At 35.3% G+C, this 19,026-nt stretch overlaps 1 protein-coding gene across 3 annotated transcripts in view; it reads right to left on the bottom strand.

Annotated features, from left to right (window-relative positions):
- The window catches only part of GRAMD2B (GRAM domain containing 2B), an 88,902-nt gene that overhangs the window by 11,651 nt on the left and 58,225 nt on the right, over positions 1–19,026 (bottom strand). For all 3 annotated transcript variants that reach the window (XM_021009670.2, XM_021009680.2, XM_078153097.1), the window contains exons 2-6: positions 13,980–14,096; positions 11,037–11,151; positions 10,102–10,168; positions 8,618–8,721; positions 757–852 (exon numbers count right to left, since the gene is read on the bottom strand). In XM_021009670.2, coding sequence (XP_020865329.1) covers positions 757–852; positions 8,618–8,721; positions 10,102–10,168; positions 11,037–11,151; positions 13,980–14,096 — 499 coding nt within the window. The remainder of the gene's footprint in view (positions 1–756; positions 853–8,617; positions 8,722–10,101; positions 10,169–11,036; positions 11,152–13,979; positions 14,097–19,026) is intronic.

The following is a 19,026-nucleotide window of genomic DNA, read 5'->3' as shown; positions in this document are numbered from 1 at the left end:
CCAGCACCTAGCCCTTATATGTAATTCTCAATACAAAAAGAAATAAGATTCTGAACCATAGGTAAAAAGGTTATACAACCTGAGAAGAGATCTGATGACTTTTATTTGATTCCCTTTAAAATTTGCTTTTAGAGACATTGAACAATTTTTAGGATTGCACTAAAACCTAGATTTACTATTAAAATGTTTCCAGGAGTTATAATAAACTGTTTCCTTCTTAAATCTCTTATGGCTTTTCTGTTGCACATGTAAGTAGCTTTTAATGGGACGATTGTTTCCAAGTATAATATGTAAAATAAATATAATCAGAAGAACCACCAAGGTAATTTGAATGTTTTTGAGAAAAGTGATTAGTGAATGTAGTATTTCCTAGGAATAACCAAGGGCTATGAAATAGAATTTTTCAAAGGAGAAAAAAGGGGTTTGGAACATTTTGAAACAATAAACATGTAAATATGTTGTATGAAAAAATGCCAAAATTTAGCATGTGCAAACAAGAAACAATATTTAGTTCTTCCTCTCCTCTCCCAGACTTTTAAGTAATAAGGTAGCAACACCATGTTAACATGTAGAAATTTTGACTTTGGGGCTTCCTTATACAATGTTATTTGCATATGAAATTCCCACAGGTTTTGGATGATGATAATAAAAGAAGGAGATCTACCACAGTTTTAAAATACTGGAATTAGGAATTAAGTCAGAAGGGAGTGAACAGATAGATAAGTAAATGGCATCTTCTATATGTCTCGCACGTACCCTTTCTGTGACTGTTGAAATAATCAGAGCATTTGGCACCAACAGGGCAGTTTTGGTTTTCTTTATTAGAGTCACTGAGATGGCTGGAATACAGATCTGTAATGGAATCATTAAATTAATAGTAGTTCAGGTTTCCACAAAAATGGATTCAAATCTTCATGTTATAATTGTAAGTTAAAAAGAAAATTATGGTAATAAACAATCTAAGCCAAACTAAGTACAGTAATAAGTTTTATAGCTTTGATGGAGAAAAGTGAACTATAAAGGATGACAAACAGAGTGTAGTGGAAAGAGGAGTGCTGGGAGTCATGACATACTACCTCACATCCCTGAGCCTCGTTTTCTTTCTTTTTCTTTTCATTTCTTTTTTTTAAATTCTGAACTTAAGAAATAAAACAAGCATTTCCATAACAAAGTGGAATACAAAAAAAGAGAATTGCACCTGAAACTGCAGATCTATTACTAATCATTTTAAATATACAACAAAGTTATCATGTGACCTTTTTTTATCCTCCCCCTGCCCTCCAAGATTGTTACCATTAGATACAAATATATCTCTGTGTGTGTGTGTGTGTGTGTGTGTGTGTGTGTAAGTCAGTTCTTTCTCTGGATGCAAATAGCATCTTCCTTCATAGGACATTGTGGTTAATTTGGGTATTTATAATAGTCAGAATCACTTGGTTGCTCAAAGTTATTCTTAAAACAATATTGCTGTTGCCGTATATGATGTTCTCTTGGTTCTGCTCATGATTTTGTACAAGTCTTTCCTTGTTCATCATTCATTACAGCAGAATAGTTTTCTATTCTGGACATATACCACAACTTGTTTAGCCATTCTCATTTTCTTCTTTTGTAAAAGAACTAGGTTGCACTAGAATGGTGATTTCAACCTTTTCAAGTATGATGATTCCTTAATATTAAATTTTTTCTTACGAAAATAACCGAATGAGTAGTTACATTATTTATTGTGATAAAAAATTATGATAAAAAACCTCTCCAGATTCAGTAACACCTTTAAATGAATTTGTATTTTTTATGATATATCATATATAAAGTACTTTGCAAACTTTAAAGCTCTCAATAAATGTTAATCATTATCATTGCTATTAATCACAATAGCTATATGCTTTGGAAAATAGTCATACATATGTGCAAGATATTATTCAGACCATTTTGCTTATTTTATTCAGTCTATGCCTTCTTATAGGTTCACATGTGGATTCGGAGACCATTTATAAAATCTTTATGGTTCATATTGCACTCTATGGAATTCATTATATTAGATGAGGTTTGAGCTCCCGTGTAGTTCTAATATTTTATGATTCTCTGGTTCAAGAATGTATAATATACAGTTGGGGTTATTAGGTAGGTGCAAGCATATTCCATTTAAGAACCTCCCACTTTTTCTATACTGTATCCTTCCAACATAATTGGAAAGGAATGATTAAATCAAATCCTTTTTTTTTTAATCACTAAGGTAAGGGAACAAGCATTTATTAAGTTTCTACTATGTGCCAGTGTGAAGTGCTTTACAAATATTATTTCATTTGGTTCTCACAACAACCCTGTGAGAAAGGTGCTGTTAATATCCACATTTTATCGTTGAGGAAACTGAGGCAGACAGAGGTTAAGTGACTTGTCCAGGGTCACCCAGCTAGTAGGTATCTGAGATTGGATTTAAACTCAGGTCTTCCTGATTCTAGGTCTAGTGCACCAGTCACTGCACCATCTAGCTGCCTCAATAAAGAGGTAGAGCAATATGTACAATATTATCTCTAACAGACATTTCTTCCCTCAATGGGCACACTTGCCTATTTACTATATAACTATGTTTTATGCTTTTTGGTGTAGGCTAAATTGGGGAAAGATTAAATCTTTATATTTTAGAATAGTTAGCTTACATGATAGATGAAAAAGATTTTCAGTATTTGACCTTTTCCCCCCAAGAAATTAATTCATATGCAGGTCAAGAGACCATTAGAGTGGAAACTGAAACATTTTGTACTAGTTAAGGTACACTAAATGTGTGATCTTTATCAAAACACTGAGTTTTTCTGACCCCTTTGAAAACTCATCTCTAAAATGAAGGGGTTGGACTAGATGGTATTTAAAGTCCGTTCCAGCTCTGCTTCTAATATCTAATTTATTTTAGGTGATATTCCACATTCACCAATGATTTGCTATGAAAGAAAATTTCCAGTATACATAAAGGACAGGAAAGACTGGAAAAACAAAATATTAAGACAACATGTGGTCAAATGTGAAGATATTTAGCTATTTCATGAAAGGAATCTAAAGCATAGCTAATCACAAGTGATTGAACTCAGTACCTAGAAGTGATCAATTGAGATACATTCTGGCAGAGAAAGAGAGAAAATATTAATAAAGAACAGATGCCAAGATGAATAATAATGCAAGAAAACTACTCATTTTCTTCAAACAACAAAAACCATCAAGTCAAAGTTGCTATGTAATACATTTTAATTTCTGAACTAAACAGTGCAGGTACCCTAAGGAAAAAGAATTTTAAGCCAATTATTTCTTGTGTTGATGAATGGAACTAGAAAAAAATAATAAAGCTATGCTGACTGGGTCCATTACAAATTTGTGCTATCTAATCCCAACTGCAACAAGGCAATCACCCTACTTCTCCTTAACTAATTTGCCATTGTACTTTTCAGAGGCTGTTCTAAACCTTCTGAGTTCTCCATTAGCTTCCTACAGCATTCTTTCCCACAACCTGTTCAGCTGAGGACATCACTTCATACTTCCCTGAAAAACTGAGGCCATTTGCTGTGAGCTCTCTTTAAGCTCTCCTTCATCTCACATAACATAGAAATCTTCTCCCTTTCTTTTTCTTACTTCCATTTCAGATGAAGAGGTGGCCTTTTTTTCCCCTAAGAAAAACTCCCACATATGCCTTCTTTATATCATCCCCTCCTGTATTCTCTAGCAGATTTCCTCCACCATCATCTTCACTTTTTAATCTTCAAATACTTCCTATCTGTTAGTTCCTTTTCTAATGCCTACAAACGCCCCCAAGTCTCCCCTGTCCTTTAAACTCTGTCATTTGATCCTGTATAAATCATCAGCATTTCTATGTATTACCAACAAAGCCCAGCAGGAAGAGATAGAAAGAGAAATTCCATTTAAAATAACTTCTGACAGTATAAAATACTTGGGAGCCTACCTGCCAAGATGCAAAGAGAAAATATATGAACACAATTGCAGAACACTTTTCACACAATTAAAGACAGATTTAAACAATTGGAGAAATATTAATTGCTCATGGGTAGGCTGAGTCAATATAATAAATGACAATGCTACTTAAATTAATTTTTTTATTCAGTGTCATACCAATCAAATAAAGAATTATTTTATAGAGCTAGAAAAAACAATAACAAAATTCACCTGGAAGAACAAAAGGTAAAAAATATCAAGGGAATTAATGAAAAAAATGTGAAGGAGGCCTAGCAGTACCAGGTTTCAAAGTATAAAGTGGTAATCATCAATATGATCTGGTATTGGCTATTCCACCATTAGAGTGGTGGATCAGTGATACACAATACATAGTAGTAAATGACCACAGTAATCTAGTATTTGAGAAACCCAAAGATTCAAGCTTTGGGAGCAAGAACTCACCATTTGTCAAAAACTGCTGGGGAAACTGGAAAGCATTCTGGGCATAGATCAACATCTCACACTATGTACTAAAATAAGCTCAAAACATAAACATATGCAAATTAAGGGAACATGGAAAAATCTGTCAGATCTATGGATGCTAGAAGGGTTTATGAGCAAACAGATAATGTGGATCACAAGAGGTAAAATGGATACCTGGATGATTACATGAAATTAAAAAGGTTTTACATGAACAAAATGCCAAATTTAAAAGGAAAGCAGGAAAATCAGAAAAAAGTTTTTACAGTGAGTTTCTCTGATAAAAGTCTTATTTCTCAGATATATAGGGAAATGAGCCAAATTTATAGAAATTAGAGCCATTCCCCAATTGATAGTCAAAGGATAGGAACAAGTATTCAATAGTCATGTGAAAAAATTCTCTAAACCACTATTGATTAGAAAAATGTAAATCAAAACAACTCTGAAGTATCACCTCACACCTATAAAATTGGCTAACATGACAGAAAAGGAAAATGACAAATGCTACAGAGAACATGGAAAAATAGGGACATTTATGCATTATTGGGATAGTTGTGAATTGGTCCAACCATTTCAAAGAACTATTTGGAACTATGCCCAAAGGGTACATACCACTTGACCCAGCAATGCCATTACTAGGTCGATAGCCCAAAGAGGTCAAAGAAAAAGGAAAAAGAACCTTTGTGTGTGTGTGTGTGTGTGTGTGTGTGTGTGTGTGTGTATGCACACACATATATGCAATTCTTTTTGTGGCGGCAAACAATTGGAAATTCCAATCAACTGGGAAATGACTGAACAAATCATAGCATATGATCATAATGGAAAAATATTGTGCTCTAAGACATGATGAAAGGGATGGTTTCAGAAAAACCTGGGAAGACTTGTATGAATACACAAGTGATATGAAAACTGATGCAACCTGAAGTGAGCAGAACCAGAAGAACATTGTACACAGTAACAGCAATATGGATAATGGTAATCAACTGTGAAAGACTTAAATACTCTGATAATATGATGATCCAAGAGCATGCCAAAAGACTCATGATGAAAAATGCTACCCACCTTCAAATAGAGAACTAATGAGGTCTGAGTACAGGTTAAAGCACATTTTCCCCCACTTTATTTTCTTACTTTTTTTTTTTTCGGCAACATGGATAATATGGAAATATGTTTTGCATGACTTCATGTATAGCATGAATGTCATATTGTTGCCTTCTCAATGGGTGGGAGAGGTATATGAGGGAGAGAAGAAATTTGGAATTCAAAATTTAAAAAATGAATGTTAAAAAATCTTGATCTTGATCACTTGATATTGATCAAGTCACTTGATCTCACCCTCTCCACTAGCTATCATCCAATATCTCTCCTCCCCTTGGTAGCTAAACTTCTTGAAAAAAAAACCACCCACAATTTGTACCTCTACTTTCTCTTTTCTCACTCTCTTCCCAACCCTCTGAAAACTGGCTTCTGACCTCATCATTCAACTGAATCTATTCTCTGCAAAATAACCAAAGATCTTTAAATTGCTAAATCCAATGGGGTGTTACCAATCATCGTTTTAGACCTCTCTGCACTTTTTAACATGATTTGTTAGCTTCTCCTGGGTACTGTCTAAATTTTCATGACACTGCTTTTTCTTAATTTTCCCACCTGTCTGAGCAGTAGTTCTCAAACCTTTTTTGTTGGAGTTTCATCTGTGTTACATCCAATATAGGTGTTCACCAAGGGTCTGACCTAGGACCTTTTCTTTTTACCCTCTATACTGAGGATTGTTAAACTTTTCTGGATTGTGTATTCTTTTGGCAATCTCGTGGAACCTATGGATCCCATTGTAGAATAATATTTTTAAATGCACAAAATAAAATGTATAGGGCTACAAAAGAAACTAATTATATTTGAATACTGAATATTGAAATATATTGAAAATGTAAAAAATACCCAAGAAATTTAAAGTATCTAGATTAAGAAACTTTGCTCTGTACTGTATCACTTGATAAGCACATCAACTCCCATCAATTCAATGATCGCTTCTGTGCAAATGATTCCTAGATATCTATATATCTAGCTCTAGTCTCTTACTGGAGCTCCAGTTCTTCATCATCTACTGGCTTTTGTCCAGTAGATAACTGAAGCTTAGCCCCCAAACCATCCCCTCTTCCCAGCTTCCCTATTCTGTCAAGGGTACCACCATCCTCTTAGTCATTAAGGCTCACAAACCTAGGTGCCACCCTCCACTCCTCACTCTCACGACACGTATTCAATCTGTTATCAAATCTTATAGTTTATACCTCTACTTTTCCTCCTGTATACATACCATTCTCGCCATTTACATAACTGCTATTCTATTTTAGGCCATTGTCATCTCTTGGCTTGAATAATGCAATAGACTTTAAATTGGTTTCTTTGCTGCTCACTTAAAGTACAACCACAGGAAAAAATAAGGCTGTCTGGTAACTTCCTATTTTAAATAATTATTCTTAGTTACTAGGTTCTTCTATCAATTGTTTCTTCACTTATGAATTACAGGCTCTGTCACCACCTACTAAATTTCAGTGTCCTGGTTCAATAGTCAATGAATATTTATTAAGTACTTACTATGTGCCAGTCATTATGCCAAGCCTTGAGGATACAATAAAGGCAAAAACACAGTGCCTGTCCTCAATGAACTCACATTCGAATGGGGGAGACAATATGTAAGTAACTATGCACATCCAAAGTGCATAAAGGGTAGATGAAATTATTTTTATTTTTATTTTTTTGCTTTTTGGTGAGGCAATTGGGGTTAAGTGACTTGCCCAGGATCACACAGCTAGTGAGTGTTATGTGTCTGAGGCTGGATTTGAACTCAGGTCCTCCTGACTCCAGGGTCGGTGCTCTATCCACTGTACCACCTAGCTGCCCCAGGTAGATGAAATTTAATCTCAAAAGAAATTTACTAGAATAAGTCTATTGCTGAAAGTGGATTTGATTCGAGTCTTCAAGGAAGCCAGAGAAGCTAACAGGTGAAAGAGAAGAGGGCAAGCATTCTCGACATGGGAAATAGACAATTGCAAAGGCGTGGAATTAAGAGATAGAAAGTCATGGGTGAGGAACAGGAAGGAGGCCAATATAGCTGGATTGTAGAATGCACAAAGGTAAGTAAAGTGTAGAAAGATTGGAAAGGTAGAAAAAGGTCAGGTTGTGAATGACTTTTAAATGCCAGTCAGAAGATTTATATCTGATATGGGAATTAACAGTGTTAATGAGACACAGTCAGACCTGAGCTTTAGGAAAATCATTGTGGCAACCAAGGAGCATGAATTGGAATGGGAAGAGGCTTGAGGCAGGCAGACCAATCAGAAAGCTATTGTGATAGTCCAGGCATAAGAGTCTACACAAGGCTATATAAGTGGAGAGGAGGGGACCTATTGTGAGAGATATTGTGAAGGTAGAAATGATAAGACTCGGCCACAGATTTAAAATATGGAGTGAGTACAAGTGGGAAGCTAAGGATGACACTGATATTGTGAACTTGGACGGTTGGGAGGATGGGGGTGCCCTAGACAACAATTGGAAAGTTGGGAAGATTGGATGATTGAGGAGAAAGATAATTTCTCTTTTGGACAAGTTGAATCCAAGATGGCTGTAGGATATCCAATTTAAATTGTCCGAAAGTTAGGAGATTCTGGAGAAAGATTAGAGCTGGATACATAGAGCTGGGAGTCATTTGCATATAGATAATAATCAAATCAATAAAAGCTGATGAGATCATTAAATGATGTAATACAGACAGAAAAGAGAAGAGAGTACAGGATAGAGCCTTGGGTGACACCCACGATTAGTGAGAGTGATATGGATGAAGATCATCAAAGGAGACAAAGAAGGATCAAACAGATGGGTAGGAGATTAACCTGGAGAAAGCACTGTCACAAAAACCTAGAGAAGAGACAGTATCTAGGAAGAGATGTTGATCCATGAAGCCCAAGCTCCCCTTTCCAAGTTATAGCAAATAACTTCAGGAGAAAGAGGGACAAAATCATGAGCTATATGGCAACAGCAATCTAATATAAAGAACCCGTGAAAATGAGGTATAAAAAGGTAAGGATAAAAAAAGAGCTCCTTATAAATCTTCCAGATGTTCAGTTTATCAGTGATAACATTTAAATATGTTATTTTTTTAATTGCAAGAGGCTTGTTATTTCTCCTCCAATTACATACTAACCTTGGTGTCTTTGCCAAAGACTTTGGAATAGAAACAAATCCAGTTTTCTGATATAAACAGTTTTCCTTGGTACAGAATTTCCTTCTGCAGAGCACAAGTAAAACCTGAAACGTATAAAAATATGATATTATGCAAAATTTTCTTCAGTAAGGGAAGAATGTTTTTGGTGAGGGAGTGCAAAAGGAATATATACAGTTTATTATCTTACTTCATATAATACTTGCTAAAATTGTGATTTAGTGAAATAAAATTGCTGATTCAAAAAAGGAGCAAAGTTTTGTTTTTATAAATCTCAATAACTTCCAAACCAAACTGAAAAATAAAAACTAAAGTGTAATGGCTGGTTTTGAAAAAATTCCCAAAGTATATGTTGCTTTCCATGTGAGGACATATTGACATAACATATAACCAGCAACCTCTGTTCCTTCTGACTTAGCACATTTTTCCTCTGGAAGGTTTTAAAGAGGACTAAGTTTTTCTAAAGTACCTCTCACTGAAGTAATAGCACTTCATGATACATACCTTCCTTTTAGAGACTGTAGGAAACATCCAGAACTATAACTAGAATTTTTGTGCCTCAGACAAGTGACATGAAATTGGCTTTTAATTCATTTGACCACTATGGGGAATAGTAGAAGTGTGTCAGGGAGGAGCTTAGCTGAGTTGTAGCTGATAAGAGGAGGAATTAAGTTATCTCATAGCTTCCCATTCTAACAAATATAATTTGTTAAGCAGTTTCCCCCTCTGTGCTGTTGAAGAACTGCAAATGCTATCAGTACCCTCTAGATTTTGGTCCTCTGAATAAAAGCCGAATTATCCTGCCCTATTTGCAGCTCTGGAAGCATCTTGACGAGTGTTAGCATGTTTTTTACTAGAAAAGGTAAGAAGAAAATATTTGAAACCCTTCAGTAATATACCAGCCATGGCAATAAGAACCCCTCACATTTCTAAAGTGCACATTGTCCATAAAACACTTTCTTTACAACAACCTTTTGCCTTGATTTGCTATTTTCTCAAATGGAGAGGATAACGTATAAGGTAGATAGTGAAAACATTATTATCTTTATTTCAGACAGAAGAAAACAAGGCTTAGAGAAAGTTAAATGACCTGCCTAAGGTTAGTTAAGGTTGTTGATAGTGATAATAGTAATCATACCATAGTGTCTTAAATTTATCCAGTTTGATAGACTCATTCCCATCTGGTTAATTTGTACCATCACTGATTATTATTCTGGGTCCTTGGACAACCTAATTTCAGGAATTTCAATTCAAGGTAAATGTGATATTTGAATATGACTGTCTTTGTAACATCAGCTTTTACTACTTTTCTACTTAATTGTCTTTTATGGATCAGTTTCAGCAGTAACCAATTGTCATTACTGGTTTTGGAGGTCTATTGAATCTGGTGATTTCCCTCCAATTAATTTTCCAAGAGAGCAATGTGTAAAACGCTAGAGTTAAAAATAAAACAGAATAGTACTTACTTTGTTTTAGTGGTTCCTCACTTGGGACTTCCAGAAATAACTTGTGAAAGTGCATATTTGCTTTATACTACAATGAAAACAAAACATACTGATGATCCCTATCAATCACTGAACATTTTTCCTTCTTGGATAGCCATGATTTACACCACAACCTAGATCTCTTTTCTTTCCTCACACCCATTTACATCTTAAAAGAGTATTTGATATAGTTCTTTAGAAAAAGAAGTGAATTTTAAATCACTTACGACTTTTCCCTCTCAGCTACATAAATTAACAGTAGGATCAACAAGATTATGAATTGCAAGTGAGACAGAAAGTGAGTTATGGAACATCCTTTCTGATCATATTGATGGTTATACAGACTCTTGCTTTCTTCCCAGGTCTATACTAGAAAATTTTGAATAGGAAATGAGATGACATTTTGGAAGCATCAAAAAGGAAATGCACTAGATTTAATTTCCTAAGCTTCAGTTTCTATATCTGTTAAAGTAAGTAAACATTTACTTCATAAGATTCTTCCAAAGGATAACAAAATTTATCATTGCATCTACATATCCCAAACCTCTCAAATCAAAACAGTTCTACAAACTCTAATGCAATTAACTCTCACAAAACTATGTTCAGAGATTAGCACTAGGCACTAAGCGAGAAATGAAGGTAAATGGTATATACTTCTTGCTTTTATGCTGCTTACAATCTAGTTTATTAGTTTCTTGGACATTTTCTATTTTTATTCATCTAAAAAAAATCACAGTACATAAATTTTAAAAGGCAGCTAGAGTCTAAGTCTGCAACCTTGCTGATTATTTAAATCTTCCTTATTCTACTTCTCACAGCCTGAATTTGGGCCATTTTACTGTTTGGTAAATGGAGGTGGAAGAATAAGAAAAGGAAGGAAAAAGAAGAGGAAGAAGAACAAGAACTTGTAGACTTGCCTGACTTGTAGAGTATGACTTTTTCCTTTCAGCCTTAGAGTCATTTTTGCTGTCAGTTTTAGAATCAGTCTTACTGTCACTCACCAAGGAGAGGCCATCACTACTGGTCTTTGACCTGGAAAGAGAAAATCCTAGGATTTCATAAAGCTAATCTTTTGTTAGTGTTGCTGCATTGACTTTCCTTTAATCGTTCTGATTATTTTATCATCCTACAATATAATAATTTAATTTGTCACTTCCAGGACTTGAAGTCAATGTAACATTATTTGATATTTATTTAACACCTTTCTTTTCAGTCTTCTGAGAAACACCTCCCTTGTCTTCCCTTCCTTCACTCTAAGAAATAAAGTTTAGAAGAAAGACATTTCTAGTTTGCAGAAATGTTAAATTAAAAAAAAAAGAATTTGCTTGTTTCAAACTTTAACCAACATGGCTTGTTAGTGAGTTCTACGCCAATATTATTATTATTTTTTAAAAATTTATTTTATTTTATTTTTTTGGTGAGGCAATTGGGGTTAAATGACTTGCCCAGGTTCACACAGCTAATAAGTGTTATGTGTCTGAGGCTAGATTTGAACTCAGGTCCTCCTCACTTCAGGGCTGGTGCTCTATCCACTGCGCCACCTAGCTGCCCCCAATGTTATTTTCAATATGAACATAAACATATTCATTTAATGATTTGTTTCAATGGTATTTACTGAGTCCTATGAAAAAGTGTTTTACTAGGCAGTATCTGCTTTTAGGAATCCACTTGAGGAGATAAAATTACACGTACAAAAATGTAAAATACAATATAAAGCAATATATGTGTTAAAATGAGTAGCATAGACAATGCAGAAATTAGTAGAATGAGAAGGATACATGGTTTGGATTATATGGATAAGGCTTTAGTGGGACATTGTGGAGGATGGGTGGGGCTTGGATAGATTAAGAGTTTGGATGGCATTTCAGGTAGGTTAAAAAGCATAAACAAAGGTATGTAAGGAGAATTGACTGTGTTTGTGACTCTATTTCTTTTCTTTTGATTGGTCAAGAGCAGAATTTAGACTCTAGATTTTTCTTCAATGAACGCCCAACAAAATCACAAACTCTCTAATTAGTTGATGGACTAGAACTTCATTAATTCATGTCATACTCATTAATCTGGCAAACGTTAAACTGATATTCTAAGTATAAATTATTTTATCTATTTATTAGACTTTCTTGTGTTCCCCTACTGGTATTTTTAGCCTAATTTGTATTGCTAGATTATCTTATACTTGTGCAATACTTCTTTAAGTCTGAGGGATAGCCCTGTACTGTTTAAGCTAAGGGAGATAATTCCTGATTTACTAAGAGAATGCTAAACATGACAGTGCCTACTGCCTTAAAAGAGTTACTTAAGTTGGTTGTAGACACATATGGAGAAAGAACGATAGCCCCCAGGGGAAGTCTTACCTCAGTAGTCTCTAGAGTTAAAAGCCTTGAAGATCCAGATACAAGATGGGCCCACTCTCATACATGTTTGATGTTTTGAGGGCTCCAGTTCTCCATTTAAAAGTCTCTCTCAACAAACTCAATTGAGCCACTGTGTTCACATGTCTCCAAAGTCTCTCTTTGACATCTTCACTACAAAGTGAATAAAGTCCCTCACACAAATATGTAGCGTTGTATTCTCTCAGCTAATTGGGACTCATGCCTCCTCCTCTGGGAAGCAGCACAAGATTGTCCCTCTGCAAAGCTGCCTCAGGCTTGGCCAAAAGCAAGGTTGCATTTCTTCCCTAAGCCAAAACCTTTTGTAGTCCTAAGCAAAAATCAGCTAGGGAAAGTGTGAATCCTGTAACTACATGGCATAAACACATACATTAACATTTTCAAAAAAGATTATTTTCCCAGAATCTCAGGTAACCAGCCTATGGAGGGAAATATGACTCCTTACTGTACTATGCTGAGTACAATGCTAATACTTACATGAAGGTCTTAGTGTCAGAGATTTCAGAGAGAAACTGTGGAGATGTATGTACAGAGAGGACCTCTAGGGACCTCATTTAGAGAGAAACTTTCAAATGTCACATTAGAACCCTTGGCATTGCAGATATGTATGAGAGTGGGTCCCATCATATTCCCTGACCTGTAGGGTTTAGAGACTACTGAGACAGGACTTCTCTTGAGTCAGATTGTTCACTCTCCATGTGTATCTGCAACCATGGAATTAAGTCCCTTTCAGAAGGGAAGCAGTGTTGTGCTCAGCATTTTCTCAGCCAATTAGGAATCACATCTTATTCTGCATATGTAACATGCAACACAAACCTTTCTCTTTGGCCCCACTCAAGGGGGTATTAAACTATAAAGAAATTAAACTATAACTGAAAAAAGGAAAAGAAAAAGAAGAAAGCAACATGGTATAGTGGAAGTACTGAACTTGGATTTAGGAGAGATGTAAGCTCAAATCTTGCCTCTGATACTAATTGTCAGTTGCTTTATCTTGTCATGTCTATCTCCACACCACCTTTCAAATTTTGCTCCTTCCCTCCACCCATACACTGACTGCCCTAATTCAGGCCCTCATTCACTCTTACTTGTTCTATTATAATAGCCTGGTCTCCCTAACCCAAATCTCACACCACATCAATCAATTCACATAACCGCCAAAGTGATGCTCCTTAAGCATAGGTTGGATATGTCACTATTTGGCTCTTTATTTCCTCTCATAGCAAATATAAAATCCTATGCTTGGCATTTAAAATCCTTCACAAACTGGCTGTAGTCAGTTAGCAAGCATTCATTATGCTAAGCACTGAGGATACAAAGAATGGTAAGATCATGGCCCTTGCCCTTAAGGAACTTATATTGCATTATTTTCTAATAAAAACATCTTAAATCTTTTAAAAAATCATTTTCCTGGAATAATTTTGAAAAATTTTTAAAAAAGCTATTATTTGCTGTTTGCATTTAGGATTTTACCTTAAGAAAGCGATTTTTTTCTGGTCTAATGATTCTGTCTCAGGAGATATTGGCATCTGTGGTATTGGTGACTTGCCAGCCCTCTTTTTCTCTTCCACACCATTTTCAGCCTCTGAACTGCAGAGAAGAGAAAAACATTTCACGTCAGATATGTACAGTACTTTGGAATAAAAATAGTAAAGTAACTCAATGTTTTAAAGCACAGCTCTAACTTTAGTGCTCTCTTAGTTCAGATTTGATGTTAAGATGAAATGAGACACTTGTGAGTCATTGAACCGTGGAGATTTGCTTTGTACATAGTAAAACTTTCCAGTATGCATACAGTGACACTTAGTTTCTCTGCATGTGGAAACATATCTGGTCAATATGTCATCATGGTAGGGTGACTCTCCTTGTCTCAGGCACCTAGAAAGTCTGAGAAGCCCCCATTACACTTGGCTGGGACCTTTTACACCCCTGGGAAGCTGCCAGTGAGGTTGCTTCAGAGGGAGAAAGTCAGAGAAGCCGTGCCAGGAAAATGTTGGTCCTGTCTCATACCACCTCTGCTCCAAATTACTGTGTCACCCACCAGTCTGTGGTTTTTAAGTGGGACCTAGTGCAGGTCACAGCTCTGGAAATTGTATAGTAGGCTGTCTATTGTCTCTTATGACCCTGCCAAGGTTCATGTTTCTGGAGGTCCCTGTCCATAAAGACCAGAGTGGCTGGAACCTTTGGCAGGCACCAAGGGGTGGTCAGAGCAAACTGGATCTCCAAGGCATATTCCCCTGCACCTTCTCCCCCACCTCCACCCCCACTCCCACCCCTGCCCCTACCCCCACTGCAACCCCCTAATAGCCACTCATCATACAGTTTTTGAAAAACAGTTGCTTTCTTCATCTAAAAACTACCTGTTCATATCCTTCGACCATTTATCAATTGGGGAATGATTCATATTCTTATAGATTTTACTAAAGTTCTTTATATATTTAAGATATGATACCTTTATCTGAGGAACTGTCTATAACCCCCCCCCAATTTTCTGCTTTCCTTCTGTTCTTAGATACCTTTGTTTTATTTGTACAAACCTTTTATTTTAATGTAATCAAAATTATCTATTTTGTACTTCACTCTGCTCCCTTTCTCTTGTTTATTCATAAATTGTTTGCCTATTCATAAGTCCAATAAGTAATATGTTCCATGTTCAGATTTTCTTGTAATATCTCTTTATATCTAGGTCATGTAGCATTTTGACCTTATTTTGGTAAGTGGTATAAGACATTGGTCTACATCCAATTTCTGCCATACTTCTTTCCAGTTTTCCCAACAATTTTTTTCTACCAAATAATGAATTCTTATCCCAAAATCTTATCTTTGCATTTGTTAAATATAAGGTTACTATATTTATTTGCTGATGTAAATTGTATGTCTACTCTGTTCCATTGATCTACCTGTTTCTTAGCTGGTACCAGATAGTTTTGATAATTACTGCCTTATGATACAGTTTAAGATCTTGTGCTGCTAAACCTCCTTCCTTTACATTTTTTTCATCAGTTCCTTTGATATTCTTGGCTTTTTGTTCTTCCAAATGAATTTTGTTATTCTTTTTTCTAGCTTAGTAATGTAATTTTTTTGTAATATAATTGGGATGGCATTGAATATATAAATTAGTTTAGGTAAAACTGTCATTTTTATTGTATTGACCCTCCTTACCCACGAACAATTAATATTTCTTCAATTTTTAAAAACATTTTATTTGTATAAAAAGTTTTTTTAAAAAATAATTTTGTTATTATAGTTCCTGGGTTTGTTTTAGCAGGTGTACTCCCAGGTACTTTATACTGCCCAGAGTTATTTTAAATGAGGCATTTCTTACTATCTCTTCTTGCAGGGTTTTGTTTGTGATATATAGGAATGCTGATGATTTATGTGGATTTACTTTATATCCTGCTACTTTGCTAAAATTATTAAATGTTTCAATTAACTTTTTAGTTGAATCTTTGGGGTATTTCAAGTATATAATCATATCATCTGCAAAAAGAGATAGTTTATTACCTCATTCCCTATTCTGATTCCTACTGTTTCTTTTTCTTCTCTTCTTGCTATTGGTAGGATTTCTAGTACAATATTGAATAATATTGGTGACAGTGGGCATCCTTGTTTCACACTTGATCTTACTGGGATGGCTTCTAGTTTATCCCCATTACAAATCATGCTTGATGATGGTTTTGGATAAATGTTTTTTTTTTTATCAATTTAAGGAAAAATCCATTTGTACCTATACTTCCAAGCGTTTTTTTAAATAGAAATGAGTGTTACACTTTGTCAAAAGCTTTTTCTTCATCTGTTGATATTATCATATGATTTTTAAAAACTTTCATTATTGATATAACCAATTATGTTAATAGTTTTCCTTATGTTAAACCATCTCTGCATTCCTGGTATAAATCCCACTTGGTCATAATGTATAATCTTTGTAATATGTTGTAATGTTTTACCTAGTATTTTATTTAGGATATTTGCATCCATATTCATTCATGAAACTGATCTATATTTTCTTTCTCTGTTTTTACTTTTCCTGGTTAGGTATCTAGTATCATATTTGCTTCATAAAAGGAGTTTGGCAGGATCCTTTCTTTGTCTATTATTCCAAATAATTTATTTAATATCAGAATTAATTGGTCTTTAAATATTTGATAAAATTTACTTGTAAATCTATCTGGTCCTGGTGCTTTTTTCTTAGGAAGCTCATTTATGGCCTGTTCAATTTCTCTCTTTTTTTTTTTTCCTTTTTTGGTGAGGCAATGGGGTTAAGTGACTTGCCCAGGGTCACACAGCTAGTAAGTGTTATGTGTCTAAGGCCAGATTTGAACTCAGGTCCTCCTGAATCCAGGGCTGGTGCTCTATCCACTGCACCACCTAGCTGCCCCTTCAATTTCTTTTTCTAAAAGAGATCTATTTAGATATTCTATTTCCTTTTCTGCTAATATAGGCAACTTATATTTTTATAAATATTCTTCCATTTCACTTAAATTGTTAAATTTATTGGCATATAATTGGGAAAAATAACTCCTCATTATTGCTTCAATTTCATTTTTATTAGTGGCGTATTCACCCTTTTAATACTAGTGATTTGTTTTTCTTCTGTCTCTTTTAAATCAAATTAACTACTAGTTTATCTATTTCATTTTTTTCATAAAACCAACTTCTAGTTTTATTTATTAATTCAATTTTTTATGCTCAATTTTATTAATCTTTTATTTTTTAGGATTTCCAATTTAATGTTTAATTTGGGATTTTTAGTTTGTTCCTTTTCTAATTTTTTAAATTGCATACCCAATTCATTTGTCTGTTCTTTCTCTGTTTTATTGATGTTAGCATTTAGAGATATAAATTTTCCTCTGATTATTCCTTTTGCTGTATCCTATAAGTTTTGATATGTTATCTCATTATTGTCATTCTATTTAATGAAATTATTGATGTTTCTATGATTTATTCTTTGTCTAATGGTAACCATCTTTGGGGTGGGGGAGAAGGGAAGAAAAATGTATATGATAGCTATTGTATATTTAAAAGGAATAGCAAGTTGTACATAATAGATTTGCAGTTTCATGTGCATATTAAAAAAAAAAAGAAAAGCAGTTGCTTGTCTCTTACTGGGTACTAGTTGCTATTTAACAGATGACACATGGTCCAGAGTTGCTATTATGGGTTGAGTGATTCAAGATGGTCCCACTAGCAAGATGGGTAGAGCATAGGAGGCTTCTATTGCTAAATAGAAACGGTACATTAAAAATCATGCTTGCCTCGGTCCCTCTGGTGTTAGTGCTCTTCACTAACTGTTGTAGACCTTGGAACTTTGTCTCCTTCACTAGCTCAGTGGGCTCCCAGTTATAAGGACCTGGCTTCTGAGGAATGCCAATTTGCCTGGTTAACCAGTGATTCTATCTACCACAAGAGAGGCATATGCAACTGAAATTCTGCAGCAACTAATATGGCACTTTGCTACCAGTAACTCTGATACAAGAAGAATTGTTTATTGTACTAGAAGCATCCATGAAAATGCCCTGATACTTCTGGATCTGCTCTTGCTCATCACCCTTTCACATCAGAAGAAATTTGTGGCTATATTAAAGGTATCATCCTTATGCTGTAGTCCTGATATTCTTGGTGCATCTCTGGCTCATCATCACCATTCTGCATCACAGTGCATTCCACACTGTGAACTGCAAAAATGTGACATTACTCACCACATTGGTTGTACTGTGAAACTTTGAAACTTAGTCTATCTAAATGGGGAAGGAAAGGCTTAGGATTTCTGGCTTTTATCCTCCTTTACATTTTTGTTTTGTTTTTGTCTTGGTATTTTTTTTTGCCCTTTCTCCCTTTACCCTCCTGTGTCAGGAAGACTGTCCAATAATGTAAATGGTGGAAAGTCCTTTAGGAGATCATTAGAACCTTGCCACCAAGGAGTGGTATATGATGGGAACAGCATTTTCCAGACAGAGCTTCCCTGGCTTCCTCCCCCCAAGTAATCTAATTGGCATAGCTTCCTTGAAGTAGCTTCTTTACAACCTGATTGGTTCCAGCTTCCTTGAGGCAGCTTCCTGGCCTGGGAGCATAAAAGGTCCCAGTCAGTATAGATGGAGCCTCTCAGACTTGATGGGTACCTGAGACCATGAGAGTTGCTGTACCTTGATGACACACTGACCTGATGAGATCAGATGGAGGCAATGGGGGCTATATTCAGAGAATCTATATGCCACTGTATCCTTGCTGCATGCCCTTGCTGTGTTGGTACAAAGTAAACCTCCTTTATTCAATGACTCTCAGGTGTCTCATTTCATCCCAGCATCAAACTAGAACTAAGAGGGTGCTGGTGTTAGAGCCACATCTACAACACTCAGATTTCTTGGCTATAGTGTCCAACATCTAGCATCTTAATTCAATTATTCCAAACACTGTACCAGGAATGGAAGGGTAATCCTGTGTTCCCTTGACCCCATCATGGCAAAATGGAGGCAAACAACTTTAATTCAACTCCTGAAACACTTGGCCTACAAGTCTACCC

Source organism: Phascolarctos cinereus, unplaced genomic scaffold (assembly GCF_003287225.1).
Source record: "Phascolarctos cinereus isolate Bilbo 61053 unplaced genomic scaffold, phaCin_HiC Scaffold_4;HRSCAF=312, whole genome shotgun sequence".
In the NCBI taxonomy this organism is placed as follows: Eukaryota; Metazoa; Chordata; class Mammalia; order Diprotodontia; family Phascolarctidae; genus Phascolarctos; species Phascolarctos cinereus.
The sequence above is the reverse complement of the archived record's forward strand: the minus strand, read 5'-3'. Positions and strand labels throughout refer to the sequence as shown.